Source organism: Candoia aspera, chromosome 1, assembly GCF_035149785.1.
Source record: "Candoia aspera isolate rCanAsp1 chromosome 1, rCanAsp1.hap2, whole genome shotgun sequence".
Classification (NCBI taxonomy): Eukaryota; Metazoa; Chordata; class Lepidosauria; order Squamata; family Boidae; genus Candoia; species Candoia aspera.
The window spans coordinates 115061622-115079521 of NC_086153.1; the positions used below are offsets into that span (position 1 = coordinate 115061622).

The 17900-nt window shown below is 39.1% G+C and overlaps 1 protein-coding gene across 1 annotated transcript in view; it reads left to right on the plus strand.

The window, feature by feature from the left end:
• Positions 1-3269: 3269 nt before the first annotated feature.
• Positions 3270-17900, plus strand: part of MDN1 (midasin AAA ATPase 1) — a 116464-nt gene continuing 101833 nt past the window's right edge. Inside the window, exons 1-10 of the mRNA XM_063312224.1 lie at positions 3270-3456; positions 7421-7647; positions 9619-9843; positions 11161-11268; positions 11384-11576; positions 14323-14535; positions 14983-15114; positions 15889-15992; positions 17127-17241; positions 17472-17659. Coding sequence (XP_063168294.1) covers positions 3358-3456; positions 7421-7647; positions 9619-9843; positions 11161-11268; positions 11384-11576; positions 14323-14535; positions 14983-15114; positions 15889-15992; positions 17127-17241; positions 17472-17659 — 1604 coding nt within the window. The 5' untranslated portion in view covers positions 3270-3357. The remainder of the gene's footprint in view (positions 3457-7420; positions 7648-9618; positions 9844-11160; positions 11269-11383; positions 11577-14322; positions 14536-14982; positions 15115-15888; positions 15993-17126; positions 17242-17471; positions 17660-17900) is intronic.

Here is a 17900-nt window from a genome sequence, read left to right on the forward strand (position 1 = left end):
ACAGGCTGAACCGGTGGGGGTGGGTGGGACCAGGAAAGCGTAACCAATCACTCAAGACGCTGAAGCACGTACCCTTGCGTGACATCACTAGATCCCACCTCCTCCAGGAAAACATTTGGCGCCAAAAAGCAGCAGGTCCTGCCTATCAGAATCACCTTAAGCCCGCCCTTACGCGGAGGGTGTGTGTGTGTGTTTCTTGGTGTATTTTGTTTTGCTAATTGTAAGAGTTTCGCTTTTGTAAAGGCAGTTTAAGGTCGAAGCCAGGAGAAATCACAGCGTTTTGTAATTGACAGAGAATATTATTGACCCAAGCCAATCTTGGCTGATCTCAAAAAGCTAGAGAAGGCCTGACCTGGTTAGTGCTTGGATTAGAGACCACCAAGAAATGTCACGGTTATAGGTTAGACTGTGAAAATGAAAAAAACATATCCCAGATGAAGACAATATCAAACCATTTATGTATCCTCACGGAAGAAAACTATGTAGATGCAGTATGCCCATGAAATCACCCGATGTCAAACTTGACAATAAGATTTTACTTTATGTTAAGTAGTTGTTAGAATCCATCTGACACATGCAGTCTCTTCTTGGTAGCAGGTGCATCCGCAGAGTTTTACAGAAAAAATTAGTAGATCCTATTTGCATTTTCCATCCTCTGTACCCTTATAAATGTAATATAGCAGTCTCATAAGACAACAATCACATACACGTAAGAATCAAGACCACTGAATAATAACAAAATTTTGAAAGCATGCATAGTACCAGTTAGTAATACTGTATGTACTATTGCTGAATATTGCTGTATATGGTATAGAATGATAAACCCACCTAGGGAATCGATCCATTGTATATTTTGGGATGTTCTTCTGAGTGACCCTATATAGGATTGAATTGTTTATCTGTAAGGTTCCAATAGAATATTTGTGGTTTAGATGTAGTAATAGTTTTTATATGAATTGTAAGTGGTATTTACTTATCTGACATCCTAGTTTCTTCCAGTTTTTCAATCAAAAATAAAATAGGATTATTCCCATTGTTCAGTCAGGAGTTTGCTTTGTGTCATTTTTAGAAATGAAGCAAAAAAAAAAAGTAGGTTGATTCTGTATCAGCAGAAAGCCTTATTCAAGCTGACATACTCTCCAGTGTAAGACACCATGTAATTAAAATGCTTGATTTACAAATTCTCTGAACACAACTCTCCTGAAAAAACATTTAGAACTGATTAAAGTTATTTGTTCTATGTATTTATGTTTATGCTACTAACCCATGTTGATTTTAAGACTATGTATTTATGTTTATGCTACTAACCCATGTTGTTTATAAGAAGAATACTTTAGTAAAATAGTTTTTCTAGGATTGCAACTACACAGTCTAATTTTAAGGAGAATCAGTGTTCATAAGCCACATTTCTAAAGGAATGGATATTAAGGTTATGTGCTGTAATCTGTAATAGACACTTCAAACTTATTAAGGACTCACAAAAATATTGTTAAATAGGTATCTGCTACTGAGTGTGATGTTTAAAATGCACTATCTACATAGGATTGGGAGTATAATAATGCTGTGTGAGGAGTATCCTTCAAATCTCATACAGTAGTTTGAAGTTAGGCACCCATACTCTGCTGTAGCAAAAGCAACAAAGCCTCTTGTGGGCCATATAGAATACCATTTTTTTACAGCATGTTTTTTTATGGCCCAGTCTGATTTATATGCTGCACTGAATATGTATTTATTTGATTTATTTGCCATTACAATTTATAGACTGTGCTTTATGGGTTTAGTACTTAGAGTGCTATAGCTTGTTTGACACCTTTGAAGGGTCAGACTACTTGTTCTTTATTCTGTACTGTACTTCATGTTCATGTACTCATATTGATTGCTAATTTTCCTAGTAAGGTTATTCAGGAGCTTTTGCTAGTATTGGAGAATAAGATCTAAAGGGTATCAGAGTTCATCAGAACTATTTTAATAATAGTTCTTAAAGATGACCATATCTGTCATTGCACTGTAGCCCAGGAGACTATCCCAGATAAGTGCTTGTTTGGGAGAGGAAGCTAGAATAGTAAATGGTAAATAACAGGCAATTAAAATGTAGGAAATTTATATAGAATAATGTCCATTCAAAAGCTAGTTGCTGGGTGTGACAAAGACTATCTTGTATTGGTTGTGAGTACAGCTTATCCCAGCATGCAATACGCATGATCCCACACACTTAGGGCCAAAATGCAGTTGACTATTTTATGGATCACTGTGCTCTAACAGTATGATAAGAAACTGTTTAATCTTTGAGAAATCTTAAGCCGTTATCTAGAACTACTACAGCGATGGGCAACTTTTTTGCAACTGGGTGCTCTTTGCAACACTTCCACCATCCTCTCGACCCTTCTGTGCAAGAAAATGCTGAGAGAAAACAAGTTTCCAATTTATGATGATGATGCTGTCCGTTCTCTCGGCGATCCTATGGACCACCTCTCTCCACATTTTCCGATCTTGTACAGCTTCCTTTAGTTATTTTATACTCTGGGTGGTGTCAGCTTTGATGATATCTAGCCACCATGGTGGCCTTGTTTACTTTTACTGCTGACCATTCCAATTTGTAGAAGGCAAATGTATCAAACTGCAGTTCTAGAAGAGTCTTCAATTAATTAAATGGAACTTGCTCCTAAATAAAGGATTATAGGATTTCACAAATGTGTTGGAACTCTGTGCAGGTGAATTTGGATGTATTTGTTTTATCTGTTTAGATCTGGAGTGGAAAGATGAGCATTGTTACCAAACATGGCAATTCAATATTTTCTGAGACTACTCCATTGATTTCAAGAATTACTTTCAGATGAGAATGTTTGTGACTGCAACCCAACCCCGTCTGTTCCTCTGGGAAGTCCATTAAAACCACTTTTGAGAAATAGTTATGTAGACGCAGTAACGAAAATACAACTTCGAGCAATTTGGGGCACAGAACTCAAGGTGGGAAACAGACCCCAACAACTCAAGTACACAGGTATTGTAATAATTATTACCCAGTAATAATAGTAATTTATTAAACTTGCGTGTTATGGAGAGATGTCGCAGTACAAAACGGGGTCGCGCGGGGGCGGGTTTTGTTTTGTTTTGGATTCTCCAAGGGGAGGAGCGGCCAGAAGCCAACACTGAGAAAGCTCCTTTGAAGGCTTGTGTCGCTGGAAGATGACGTGAGCATTCCGGGGAAAAGCGAAAGTCGCTCTCTTTTCCCACGTGTCGCGCTTTTAGTAGTGGGTGGCGAAGGGTGGTTGCTGGCTGGCTTGGCGTGCACACCCCCTTTCCCTTCCCCGGGAAAAGGGGCCCTCGAGCCGAAAGGATTCCCTCGAGCTCCTAAAGATGGAGCATCTACAATTCAGCCTGGCGGCCCCGTTGCAACTAATAGCGCAAAGGAACGAGAGGAGCAGCGGCCAGCTCAGCAGGTTCCTCGCCAAACAGGTGGGAGAGCCACAATGGCAGCGGCGAGGCGGCAGCGGCGCCCTCTTCGCCCTAGGCCACCGAGAGGGGAGAGGGAAGAAGGGTGGACGTGCAGAGGGGGAGGGGAGCGCGGTAATCTTCCCTGGGGCGACCGTCCATCTTCCACGGCCCGGCCTTGGAGAATGGGAATGGCCTGGCTGGAAGCTGAGGTGGAGAGAGGGCGAGCTGGGTCTTACCTCCTTTGTCTGAAGAGGGGGTTGGGGAGTGGGGGAGGGAGAGGCGAGGATGCAGGAGAATTCCTTCCACCAGTCTCGCGACGGCAACAACATCTGCCAACTTCCTCCGTTTCTCGCCTGGTCGCCTCCAAGAGAGAGTGGTGCATTTTGGAAACTCTCTGACCTCCGGCAGTATATTAAAACGCCGCTGATGTTTTAGATTGTCAAAAGAAAAAAGCCACACTTTCACCTGTTAGTTTGTACCTGCCCCAGCCCTGAGAACTTTGGCTCTTGATGCTTGGGAGATTTCTCAGTTTACTGAGTCAAAACTAGACTGGTACTGTATCTTCTCGTTATCCATAAGTCATAGGCCAGTCTACCATTGGTTTGAGACAGGAGAAGAAAGTGAAATGTTCATGTCTGAACTTTGGCAGCACGTTAAAAGTGCAGGAATTGTGGCAACAAGTTCACGTTCTTGAGAAAGGGAAGAAAAATGATTAGGGTTGCTTCTGTTTACTGCAGATTTTTTAAGTGGAAGATTGTGTATAATAAAAAGGGAAATTGTGTGTTGGTCATGTATGTTGATCATATATAGGTTTAGTATATAAAATAATGCATAAGCAACCATCCCATGAGTCTGTGTGTGGTTTTAATTCTTTTTCTACATCTTTCTGTTCAATCAAAGAATATTTAATGCAATGCATGTTACATGAGCAAGTAACCTCATTGGGTTGACCTTCTGAAGGTATGTCAACCGCTGTCCCTGAGTGATGCTGGACTCTTACTGGCAGGATGGAAATGGGTTTCTCTCCCCTGAACTTGCTAATATTTTGGGAGCAGATAAACAGCTCCTCAAAGCATACCATTTTTACATCTCTGGTATCTTGGAGACTTGGGGTGGGGGAGGGGAAATACAAGGATAGATTTCCCTTTTTCTCCACATTCCTCAGAAGGAAAGATCTACATTTCCTATAAACTCTAGGGGGCTCTCACAGGAACCATAAGATTATTTATTAGAGCTTTAAGAAAAATGTTCAGCTTCTCAGTTTAGCATACAGCCATAGCACATTTTTGAACAGGAGTAATATCCTTTTGTTGTTAAAAAACCCCCCAAAAGGTTGGGGTTTTGTTTTGCTTGACCTCATTCACACATTGTGCTAATCCATAGTTTGTTTCATAAACCATGATTAATACTTTTATACCCCATGCTAGTATGTAATCTGATTTGTTAATTAAGGGATATTCTGCTTTGACTTCTTGCCTAAGGCAAGATCTTTGATGCATCGGCTTTTACCAGAGGCAGAGAGCAGGAGTTAAAGAAGTTACAATGATCAGCTTATACTGTACATTATATGTGATGAAAGAATTCCAGGAACAAAAACTTTTGGATCTTATCCATCATATCAAATTTTAAAAACTCTCATTAATTTGGCAAATATCATGCATTTTAATTCCCTCTAACACTATCTGTGTTTTTATTAGTTGAATAAAGTTGTGTTTTTAACATCTGTTTACAATTTGGTATAGACAAGTTTGTGTAGCCAGCAGTTATCTCAGAAATAACAATAATAATAACAATTATAATTCATTAAACTTGTATGCTGCCCAACTCCCAACGATTTTGGGTGGCTCACAACAATCAAATTACATAAAATCAATAGAAGGTAGAAGATGGCAAGCATGACAGTCCAGATGGAATGAAGTGAGAGGTCTCACTTTCCCTTGCCAAAGGCCTGGGTGAAGAGCCAGGTCTTCATCTCTTTTCTGAACAACAGCAGAGTAGTTGCTGAGTATCCAGATCTCAGGGGGAACCTCATTCTAGAGGCAGATGCTGCTGCAGGGGAGACACGTTTCCAGGGTCCCGACAGATGACATTGTTTAACTGAAGAAACCTGGAGTGTGCCAACTCTCCAAGATCAAAGTGGCGGACTATGGGAGACAAGCGGCCCCTCAAGTAACCAGGCCCCTTGCTGGGTAGGGCTTTATCGGTAACAACCAGCACCTTGAATTGCACCTGGAAACAAACATTATCTCAGAAATAATGAATATGATCACAGAGCCATTTTCTGTTTCAGTTGATTCTAGAACTAATATATAATAATCATGGCGGTTAACAATATTTTAATTTCATGGTATCTTTCTTGCATTTGCCTGATCCTGTTTTTGAAGTCATCCACATTGGTGACCATTACTTCAACGTATGGTAGAAATAGTGAATTTGAAATATGCTTAACACCACTGCTATGGGAGCTGCATTGGTTGCCAGTGTGCTTCCGGGTGCAATTCAAGGTGCTGGTTGTCACTGTTAAAGCCCTTCATGGATTGGGACCAGGTTACCTAAGGGACCGCCTTCTCCCAGTTGTTTCTACCCATCCAATTCAATCTGGTAGATCGGGCATGCTACGGATCCCGTCAGCCAAAGAATGTCGGTTGACGGGGACTAGAAGGCGTGCCTTTTCGGCTGTAGCGCCTGCCCTCTGGAATATTCTCCCCTCAGAGATTAGGATGTCCCCAACCCTGTTGGCCTTTCGTAAGGCCATGAAGACCTGGTTATGTGCCTGGGCCCCCGTATGTGGTAATGGTCCCGTTTCTTGGTTGTATTGACATCTTACATTGTTTACTTGGCAGCCATGTATATTTATTTTTATTGTAATTGTTTTAATCGTAATTGCTTTATTGTTTTATGGTTTTTATTGTTGTGAGCCACCCAGAGTCACTGGTTGAGATGGGCAGATATAGAAATTAAATAAATAAATAAATGCCTGCCTGCCTGCCTGCATGCATGCCAGCTATAAGGTAACTTTATATTCCTGTATTGTCCACTTACGGTAGTTATCCTCTCCATTTACTTTAACCAATCACTAATCCATGAGGAGAACTCTCCTCTTACCTGGTGGCTGCTAATTTTGTTCAGTTGTTTTTGGTGAAGGACTCTGTCAAAAACATTTGAAAATCTTCTAGCAGATAGAAATTCCAATATGCAATATCTCTCCCAAGTGTCTTCAGCATCTGCATTTTTCCTGTTGCTTCTTTGTCCTGTAGTTTATGTATGTTTGCTTATAGCTTGGTTCTCATTCAGGCAACCAGCAACATTTTTATCCTCTTCCCTCTAGTGATGATTCATCCTGATCCAGAAGCTTCCCAGGTCTTTGTTTTTTCCCCATGCATCCCCTGATTTCTGTGTTTCATTTCTGTGATATTTGTAGCATAGATAAATATATAAGACAAAGTGATTTGTTTATGACATAATAAAAACTGGGGACCTGAAAACATGTATAATGGCTTCAAGCAAATGTAGACAGAGTTCACTCATTGTGTTAAGCCACATTTTTTATTATTGTGGTGGTGATGGTATAGGATGTTGTACAGATCCAGCCATTGTGGCTTGTAAATTATGGATTATGGTTTAGCAAGTGTTGTGAACCCAGACAATTGTGATTTATTTTGCAAACCATAGCTTGTTATGTTGTATGAGCCCCTACTATAATATCTGCCATCAGTTTGTCATGGAAGAGATTACAGGCTATAACAGAGCAAGCACTATCGTAAAGGTGTCTACTGTTCATTTAGTAAGGCTTGAAGGAGGATTCCATTGCTATAATGAATGTTTTGCTTACAGTTTGTAAAATGCCCATCTTTCTCATTCTTACTTTCTTGAGTTTTCTCCAGCCTCCTACCCTCAGCTCTAATCTCTGTGGAGGACTTGAAAGGGTACTGGAATTAGAGATGGGGAGGCATCCTGTTTTTATTAGACATCTCTTTGTTTTCAGATCTGGAGTCATCAGGACCGTCAGTGCATTCTCACTGCCTTAGCACAGTTATTACTGGATAAAGAATGCACACTTCTGATTGGCCGTCAGCTTCGTCCAATCTTGCTGGATTTATTGGAGAGAAATGCAGAAACAATTAAGTCTAGTGGCCAGATCAACCATGATCTTCATGAGAGACTCTGTGTGGCAATGAGCAAACTTATTGGTGATCATCCAGATGTGATGCCGTAAGTGACGATATATGTGTACTTATTTTTTAATATAGCAGATAGTTAGATGGAGACTAAAAATGGGTTCACATGATTGCCCAGGAGAAAAATTGTATGTGTGTTGGGCTCTGATTGGGCTTAGCAATTGTTGTGTTTAATATATAACATTCATATTGGGCTTACATGTGTATAGCCATGTGCATAAGTAATTAGATTCTCTTGAATTTGTTTAGGTATCTGCTTAACATTCTACATTTTTTTTGGATGCTTGAAACGTGTATGGATTAGTACAATATTATGCTAAAAAACCAAGCTGGTTTCTTAGGTTCTATTCTATGCTAGATAGTTTTGTTTAATTTTTATTTGAACAATATTTATATCCTACTCCAGTCTTAACAGACTCTGGTCAGAGAACAACAAGGCAAGACAGTGGAAAGAAAGAATAAATAACAAATCCCCACAATCAAGAGTCCAGGAGGACCCCCAAGTCACAGCTACTTTCTTTGCATGAAGCGTGACCACATTCAGAGTAATTACTGTGGCCAATGTTAATTGGATTTCCAAGATATTTATTGGCAAACAGCAGCTCTGTCTTGATAGGATTTTATCTGAATGGTTTGCCTCATCCAGATCCTTACAATTTCCAGATACTGGTTCAGGACTTTATGCTTGGCTACTACACTGGAAAAATCTATGATGGTGTTTGCAGCTTTTGCTGATCTATCTATAAGTGGTCTTTGTCTCAGTTGATTGTGATAGATGATTATTCGTTAGTTAAAGTCAGCACTATGAGTATGGAACCTGGTCTCTTAACCTGAATTGAAAAATTTCATGTTTATAGTGGTTCCTTATCAGATAGCATTCATATTAAAAGGTGCCTGCTGGTACTAGTTCTCTTTAATATGTATCATATGATGCCTTGTCTTTTACAGTAAAAAGGTTGAAATGAAGTTTTATAATTTATCAAAATATTTGTCTCAGGAGCAGTGCTAAAGCAATTGTAGAAATCCTTCAAAATTGTAGCTATTGGGAAATGGTCCCTCTTTTCCCAAGAATAAAATGCTATTAAATGATAATGATATTACACATATTGAATTGTTTAGGTACTGTTTTCCAAAGATTTGCATGGAAGGAATGTAAGAGTTCTACTAAGATTTTTTTAAAAAAACTAAACCTGAAATTGATAAGGAACAGTAAGCTGTTTGTGCTGCTTTTTCTTGCTGAGAAATCCTTGTGAGGCCCAGCAGCCAGGTGTAAAGATTAATTAGCCGTGACAAGGCATGTTGCCCGGGGTGCACCACGAGGAGGCTAATCTACAATTCACTGAGTTGTTCCACCAATCAAGCATTTTCTAAGATCGTTTAAGTTTTAGTGTATTGAGTTGAGATGTGGGCTGGGAATTTTAGATTTAAAAACAGATGTTTTACAAGACAATTCACTTGTGCCTACGTACATGCTTTTCTCAGGGACTCCACTTAATTGAGAATAGTTGGTCATTTAATAACCACCTCTTCTCAGTTAGACATATTTGTTCCTCTGAGCACTCGGGAGCACCATTTTGGAACTGAATCTGAAGTGTTACCCAGTTGTAATGATTATGTATACCTCTATTCTGTCCTTTACTATGAAAAAATGGAAATGATTTTCTCTCTGGATAATGCTCAGATCCACTCTATACCTGGATCTGCATCTGAGGCATTCATACTTTGGTTTTGACTCCATATACAAATTTCAACATAGCTTTTCTTCTAGCATATGTAAGTTGACTTTAATTTCTGAAAAAGCAAGGTTTTAGCAATTAATTAATTATGTGTATTTCTCCTATTTAATGGCCTTTTTCAGCTTTTAGTTAAAATTGTTTTCCAAATTCAACAGATATTAGCATGATATATATGTTCTTTGTAGCAGAAGCTTTCATGGACATTGAATGAGTTGAAATTTGTTCATCACTTTTGCTGTGTTTATTCTCTATAATACTGTTTTGTGCAGATTTGCTTTGAAGTACTTTAAGGACACTTCACCAGTGTTTCAGCGACTTTTCCTGGAGAGCTCGGATACAAGCGTGGTTCGATATGGGCGGCGCAGAATGAAGTTAAGGGATCTCATGGAGGCGGCCTACAAATTTCTCCAAAAAGATCAGTCTGTATTCAGAGAATTGTGGGACTGGAGTGTTTGTGTCCCTTTATTGAGGAGTCATGATACCTTAGTTCGATGGTAACTTTAATTTTCTTACATTTATGTAGCTCATTTAATGAATAGGGAAGGCCTTACTGTCATTTTTTTACCTTTATTCCATGAAGTGAATAATTCATGAGCTGGACTTTAAAGCAGACAAGATTATTACCTGACCACATAATATCTTCTAAATTGACAGGCAGAGGAACATTGTGACAAGCTATTCAGAGTAACTTTATGTAGACTGGATATAAGCAAAATGGACTCTTAGACAATGTTTTCATTAGACCCCCAGAAAATGAGAATTACATCTGATGTGCATAGAAATTAGTTTTATCTTGCATTTATCATTTAGAGTGCTACAGTCAGAACCAGAAATATTGGAACAAGGGTAACCGTTTTGACATCTGGCCTTTGTATACCACCACATTGAAGTTGAAAGGAATCACACCCAGATGGGAGCGAAGTCAGGACTTTCAGTTGTAATTCAAGGGGTTTGCATTACAGTTATCCTTGCTCCAGTATTTCTGGTCCTGACTGTGTTTTTGATAGCTTAATGACCACGTGTGTATGGACAAGTATGTGTCATGGAAATTGCTACATGAGCGCATGTAGCAATAACTACTTAAGGAATATTCATAGCAACAGGTGCACTGTATGCTTATTGACACATTAAAGTGCTCTTATAGAAATCTTATCAGACTTGCAAAATCCCCAGGGTAGATGAGTTTTGCTTAAAAGAAATTTTAGTAATGGGTAATGTTTTCCCTTTACTTCTGTTGGTAAATGGATCTAACATCATACATTAAACATTTATCTTTGATTGCCCTGCATGCTCATTTTAATAAGTGATCTTTCTAGAAAATCAGATCAGTGTCAAAGTAACGATGAAAAGTGGCCAGGCCACTAAGTCTGATGTTTCTATTTTTATGGGATTTGTTTCTTTTCCCGTAAAGTTCTTCCCTTCATCAGGATATTGGGTTTAAAAATAATTAAGCAATTGGGTTTGTTAGGAGCCTCATTAAGGTAATAGATTTCCACAGTTCAAGTCCAGAATTCTTCATGAGTCTCACTCTAAAATATAAAACTTGCTTCTTTGATTTGTTCTTCCCATTACTTTAATCCTTTCTTTGTCAGCAATATTCTTTCTCTTTTTGTCTCTCCTCTGGTACAACCCACTTTTTATGAGCAACTTATAATTGATTTCATGAAGCCAGTGATATAGATTAGAGAAACTAAGATATTAATCTAAATGGCTATATAGGGTAAGATAGCCATTTTTCATCTCTCTCTGGAAGAAAATATGTTTAGTAAATACAAATACAAAATATTGCCTGAGCAATTGTTCCTACTTAGGTATACTGCCAGCTGTCTTGCTTTGGTTACATGCATGAATGATGAACATCGATTATCTTTCCTGAAGAAGATCTTTAATCCAGAAGAGTTAATACATTTTAGGCTTAAGTAAGTCTTTACCCTTCTCTTCTATTTGTTTTCCTTTGGTGACATGTTTTCTTAAATGTTTTACATAATTTAGTAAATTGGTCTGCTGTAGTAAACGTAACTGCAATTTTGATAGGCTTGTGGAAGAGTCCCAGGTGCAGAACATTGAGCAGGCCCTAGTTCTGGCCAATCCAGACCACATCTTCTGGAACAAAGGGGAGAAGCTGCGGTACACTCAGGGAGAGCTGGTTGCTGCTGACCTTTGTGCAAAGGTCATAGCTGTGTGTGGAGTTGTCTTACCTAGACAACAGTTTGGACACAGAGAAAATGTAAGTAAAACATTGCTGTGTATAATGGCTTGGATGAGAGAATTTAAGGCCTTGTGTTTTTCAGATCTTTACACCCTATAGACCATCTGGACACTGCTTTGGACAAGCTACAGCACCTGTCGCGCAGGCTGATCCTGGAACAGCCAAGTGTGTACACCGGTGCTTAAAAGTTTGCGAGCCTCTTTAATATTTCTGCATAAATATGACCTAAAGCATGATCTGTTCTCCATACAAGTCCTAAAACCAGATAAAGAGAACCCAATTAAACCAATGAGTTAAAACATTATACTTGTTCATTGATTTATTCAGGAAAATGATCCACAGCTGCATATTTGTGTGTGACAAAAGTATATGAACCTCTAGGATGATCAGTTCATTTGAAGGGGAAATTAGAGTCAGGTGTTTCAATCAGTGGGATGATAATCAGGTGTGAGTATGAGAGGTCCTGCCTTACTTAAAGAACAGAATTCTGAGTATTCACTATCAAAGTCTGATCTTTACAACATGGGATGTAGAAGTGTATTGTGGCTTGAGCAAAGATTTCTGAGGACCTCTGAAAAACAGTTGTTGATGCTCACCAGGCTGGAAAAGGTTACAAAACTATTTCCAAAGAATTTGGACTCCACTAGTCCACTGTCAGGCAGATCATGTACAGATGGAGGCAACTCAACACCGTTGTTACCCTCCCCAGGAGTGGCCATCGATCCAAGATCACACCAAGGTCAAGGCATGTAATACTCTGGGAGGTCTTAGAGAAGCCCAGGGTAATGTCTAAGGAACTAAAGGCCTCTCTTGCACTGGTGAATATCAGTGTTCATTGGACCACCATCAGGAGAACACTGAACAACATGGTGTGCATGGCAGGGTTGCAAGGAGAAAGCCACTCTCCAAAAAGAACATTGCTGCCTGTCGACAGTTTGCGAAAGACCATGTGGATAAGCTGGAAGGTTATTGAAAGAATGTTCTGTGGATGGATGAGACCAAAATAGAATCTTTTGGCTTGAATGAAAAACATTATGTTTGGTGAAAGGCAACACTGCATTCCAGCATAAGAACCTTATCCCATCTGTGAAACAAGGGGCAGTATGATGGTTTGGGCCTACTTTACCGCCTCTGGACCAGGATGGCTTGCCATAATTGGTGGAACTATGAATTCTGAATTGTACCAACAAATTCTACAGGAAAATGTCAGGGTATCTGTCTGTGAACTGAAGCTCAAGAGAAAGTGGGTCATGCAGCAAGACAATGACCCAAAGCATACAAGTCATACAACCAAAGAATGGTTAAAGCAGAAGAAAGTTAATGTTTTGGAATGGCCAAATCATTAATCCTGTACAAATGTTGTGGAAAGACCTAAAGGGGGCAGTTCATGCAAGGAAGTCCACCAATATCCCTGAGTTGAAACTGTAAGGAGAAGCGAGCTAAAATTCCTCTATGCCAATATGCAGGACTGATCAACAGTTATCAGAAATGTTTAGCTGCAGTTATTGCTGCTCAAGCAGGGCACACCAATTACTAAAAGCAAAGGTTCACATATTTTTGCCACATGCAAATATGTAGTTTTGGATCATTTTCTTCAATAAATGAAGAAGTATAATGTTTTTGACTCATTGTTTAATGGGGTTCTGTTTATCTAGGTTTAGGACTTGTGTGGAGAACAGATCTGTGAGTGGGGGGCGGGTCAGGCACAGGAGAGATTGCCTACAGAAATTGCTTGTTTTTTTTTCTCCATCATAGAGCATAGAGATTGGGCAGAAAGGGATTACAAGAGAGCACACAATGGGGAATACATGGGCTGTTTGTGTAGTGCACTTGTGGCTGCTGGTGCCAATGCATTGCTTTTGATGTGTATTCCCCATTGTGTGCCTGCTTACTCTCTTGTTATCCCTTCTTCTCCAATGAATGTAAATACAAATATCAATTTCCTTCTTGTTAATTATCCCAGCGCCGGGGTGAGCATTCCAAAGGGCGGTAGAGTGGTGAAAATGAAAGCATAGCCTCAGTCACATGATTTCCCATCTAGCAACCACTTTGCTTAGTGATAGAGTTGCCAGTCCCAATTGTGGTTGTTAAACGAGGACTACCTGTATAGTTACAGAATGGTTGAAGAAGTTGGCAACTTTTCCACAGATTCATTGTTGCAAATACATCAGTCATGGGGAGAAACACATACACTGGATGCATTTGTATGCAGTACTAATCCTAGATTAGCTTTAATTGTGGTTAAGAGACCTGTATTGTGTTCCCCAAATAACAAAGCCAATGACTGCTGGTAGCAACTTACAGGTCCTTTCACTGTCCGCTTCTTGGATCAGAGGGAGGACTTTAAAATTAAATACTGAAAGCTAAAGCTGAACTCAACATTAAGCACATTATAATTTGTCAACATTTTCTTTACAAGTTTAGTTACTAGAGATGGGGGAGGGGAGAGGGCCTGAACTGGATTTCCTTTAAAAAAAAAAAAAAAGTATTTCTGACTTTTCCATATCCTGAAGGTTTCTTTGTAGAGAATGATACCTGAGAAAGGCAAATAGATTCAGGAGAAGCTTCATATGGCAAAAGGGAAGTGTTAACTCTTCTTTCCCCCTGCTGGCATCTTGATTTGTTGCTGTACTCCAACTGGCTCCAGTTTTATGTTTCATTCAGTCCTGAGATACTTAAGAAATGATTAGGACATTGTGTTAGTTTATACTTGTTCCTCTTAAATCTAATATTAGCTGAAACATTGTCTTCTCTGTTGCAGCAGGAAAACATCTCGAACCATTTTGTGCTGGTGAATTCCGTCTGTGCAGATCTCCAGAATCTCGCCATGGCTGTGTCTTCACAAAAGGCAGTCCTCCTCGAAGGGCCAGTAGGATGTGGCAAAACATCTCTGGTTGAATTCTTGGCAGTGCTTACAGGAAGAACGAAGCCACCTCATATTCTGAAAGTCCAGCTAGGAGATCAGACTGACAGTAAGGTAAATGGAAACATATTTTAGCCATTTTAGGAAATTATCACCTTAAGATTGATATTTTTAAAAGAGGTTAAAAAGCAAATTAGGTCATGTGCTATCTCAGTTGATCTTTTGTTGGTCATCCAAAGAGGGCAAGAAAGGCAAATGACACGTTTGTGACATCATCATGCGAATGCATCTCAGATACTTGTGTCAGGCCCTGGGATGCAGATGCATAATGGAGCATTTAAATAATGAGGTCATTGTGTGCACTTCATTTCAGTGACATTGTGGTTTGCTGTGGTTGTTGCTGTTGGGGAGCTTTTTTGAAAAATACTTTTCTAACAGAAAATATTCAGATGTGACTATCTTCATAAAAAGAAACAGAAATTTGTAGTTCAGAAGCTTTCACATTTTTAAAAGAAAAAGCAGAATGATGCAAACATTTTGTCTCTGTTTTTTTTTTAACAGACTTTGCTGGGCATGTATCGTTGTACAGATATACCAGGAGAGTTTGTGTGGCAACCAGGGACCTTGACTCAAGCAGTTAGCAGAGGGCACTGGATACTTTTAGAAGATATTGATTATGCTGCCCTTGATGTGGTATGGTTTTCTGCTTTGTAGAAGTGTTATATGAATGCTTGGAATGAGAATGCTTAACTTACCTTAAAGACTTATTTCATGGAAACTAGCAATTCATTCCTCCAGATAGTATTCTAGATTATTTATTTTTAATTTGCTCTTCCAGACAGAAGACCCCTGTGCTTTTCACTTTGGGGATGAGTTGTAGATCTTGGGTTTACAACTGAGTGCCGAATGTGTCATATAATAACATACAACTATGTTATGCTGTTCAAATCAGAATGGAATATTCTTCCCCCTTCATCCCCACCTCCACCCCCACGAATGTAAATGGAATGTCTCACCCTTGCTCTGTTATCCAGTGCCCTGGAAGTTACTTTACCCATAATAAGTTAAAGCATTTGCTATTGCTTGTCTGGGGAGTGTCCTTCTAAAAATGTGTTATCTTACGGAATTAGTTGCATGTGTTTCAAGATGGGAAAAAATGGATGCCATGCTATTATTATCTCTCCTGTGAGATGACTCATGTTGCAGAGCTGACAGTCCAGTGTGTTTGCAATAAAATAGGATCAATATAGTTGCTTGAACTAGTGAGCAGATGGGTGGAATCAGGCTTCCTCCATGGCTGGGATGTATTGGGGTTGGATTCTGGAGGATCTGATTTTCAGGAACCTCTTTGAGGAGCAGCTATGGAAAAGAAAGAAAATTCCTTTAACATGAATGAAACTGCTTGTCTAGATATTGGCCAGTGCAGTTTTGCTCAGTTTTTATTTTTTTTCTTTTTCTGTTCCTTAGATCTCTGTGTTGATTCCTCTTCTGGAAAATGGAGAGTTATTGATTCCTGGACGAAATGACTGTATAAAAGTAGCCCCTGGATTCCATCTTTTTGCTACTAGAAGGTAGACAGTATAGTCTGCACAGATAGGGTTTATTTATTTATTTATCTACCATATTTATGTAGCCGCCCATCTCACGAAAGTGACTCTTGGCAGCATACAATATTCCAATTAATACAGTAAATATATCAAACAATTATTACCTAAAATCAGTATATAATAATTACTAGAAACGTTAAAACAATAAAAACAGAGCTAAAAACAGAAAGGAAATAATAGATGGAGAGATGTTAACAATACTGGAGCCACCTTACTAGTTCACCCATCCCCAGGGGTCCCCAGGCCTGCTGGCACACCCAGGTCTTGAAGGACCTCCAAAAACTCAGGAGTGGTGGAGGGGGCACTGGATATGAACCAGGGACCTGCTGATTAATGAAGACTTTAAAATGGTTTCATAGAGATTTTTTGCAGGGAGGGGTTACTTATAATTCTGTGCATATCTAAGTATACCCAAAAACATCATCCTTGAATCTAAGGTGCTATTTATAAAAATATTACAAGTATATACTGAAAATTTAGGAGCAGTGGCTGGATTCATACTTTAGTGGTTCATAGTATTGTAGGAATCCAACCATATTCTTACCAGTTCATCATAGCCTGTTATTAATACTAGATTAATGATAACCTCATATACCATTATTTAGAGACTCAATATAATGAGCAAATGAAAACCTGGAAATTAATAATGGTGTATTCAAACATTTTCTTATTGCTATCATTTGGGATTCTAATTTCTTTAGTTTTTGTGCTGCAGTGAAAGAACCCTTTAGAAATCTTCCTAAGGCTTGAGATTATTAAGCTTGTTCTGTTCTAAACAATGGGCTGCATCCAACATAATGTAACTATACTTGGGCAATAGGAGTTACCTTCCCCAGATCTGTTCAACTAGTGGTATCCATACAGTACTAATGACAGGTGGACACAACTATACACTAGCCTATAATATTTTTTGGCAGGGATGCCTGTGTCACTTCAGATGTTGCTGAAATGCAACACCCAACAGCCTGTTGAACATGAGCAGTGGAAATGTATTCCATGACTTATATTTGAGCAATGTCAGGAGGGCTGCAGGTTCTTCACATCTGAAATCTAATGCTTCAAGAATCTAAACACTAATTTGTGGCTTTATTAATGTAGAGTCTTCAGTTATGGCGGTGGTTGGTATAGGCAACAAAACAGCCATGCTGCTCTTTTGGACAAGTACTGGACAAAAATTCGGCTCAGCAACTTGCCTAAGGCTGAGCTGAAAGAGGTAAGTGAGGAGAGGGAATAAAACGCCATGAAGTGATAGCAAAATTATTTCAGGATGTTTTCTTTTAGAATCTGTAATTTAATTATAAAATTCCTACTGAATTTCTAATTCCTACTGAAACCAGTAGAATATAATTATAACTTTATGCCATGTTAAAGATAGTAATTAATTTGGATGAAACCCTGATATAGCTGTCAAAACATTAAAAATAACTTATGCTCTTCCTTCAGATTCTTCAGAGAAGTTACCCTAAACTTGCCATTGTAACAGATTGTCTGTTGGATATCTACATTGAGCTTACTGGTGATAAACATTTATCTGAAAACCAAGTTGTGGGTGATGAAAACATAATGGAAGGTGCATCATGCTTGACTGAAAATAAAAAGCCAAGTTTGGAGGGCAGAGAGTTATCTCTAAGGTATTAAAATGCGTAATTAAGCTGATGAATATTTCAGTTTGGGGGAGGCAAATTATCCTCAGACAACTGTTATCTGGAGTTTTAGAGGTCATATGCGCTGGCGTTAATTGAAGTTCCTACTGAGAAGGCATTAATTGAGTGAAAATGTGGTGAGTGGGTGCTTTTTGAAAATGCCAACACCAACTAGGCACCTAATGAAGTGAGAATGAAGCTGTAGTTGTTTGCAGATAGGGAGAGCAAA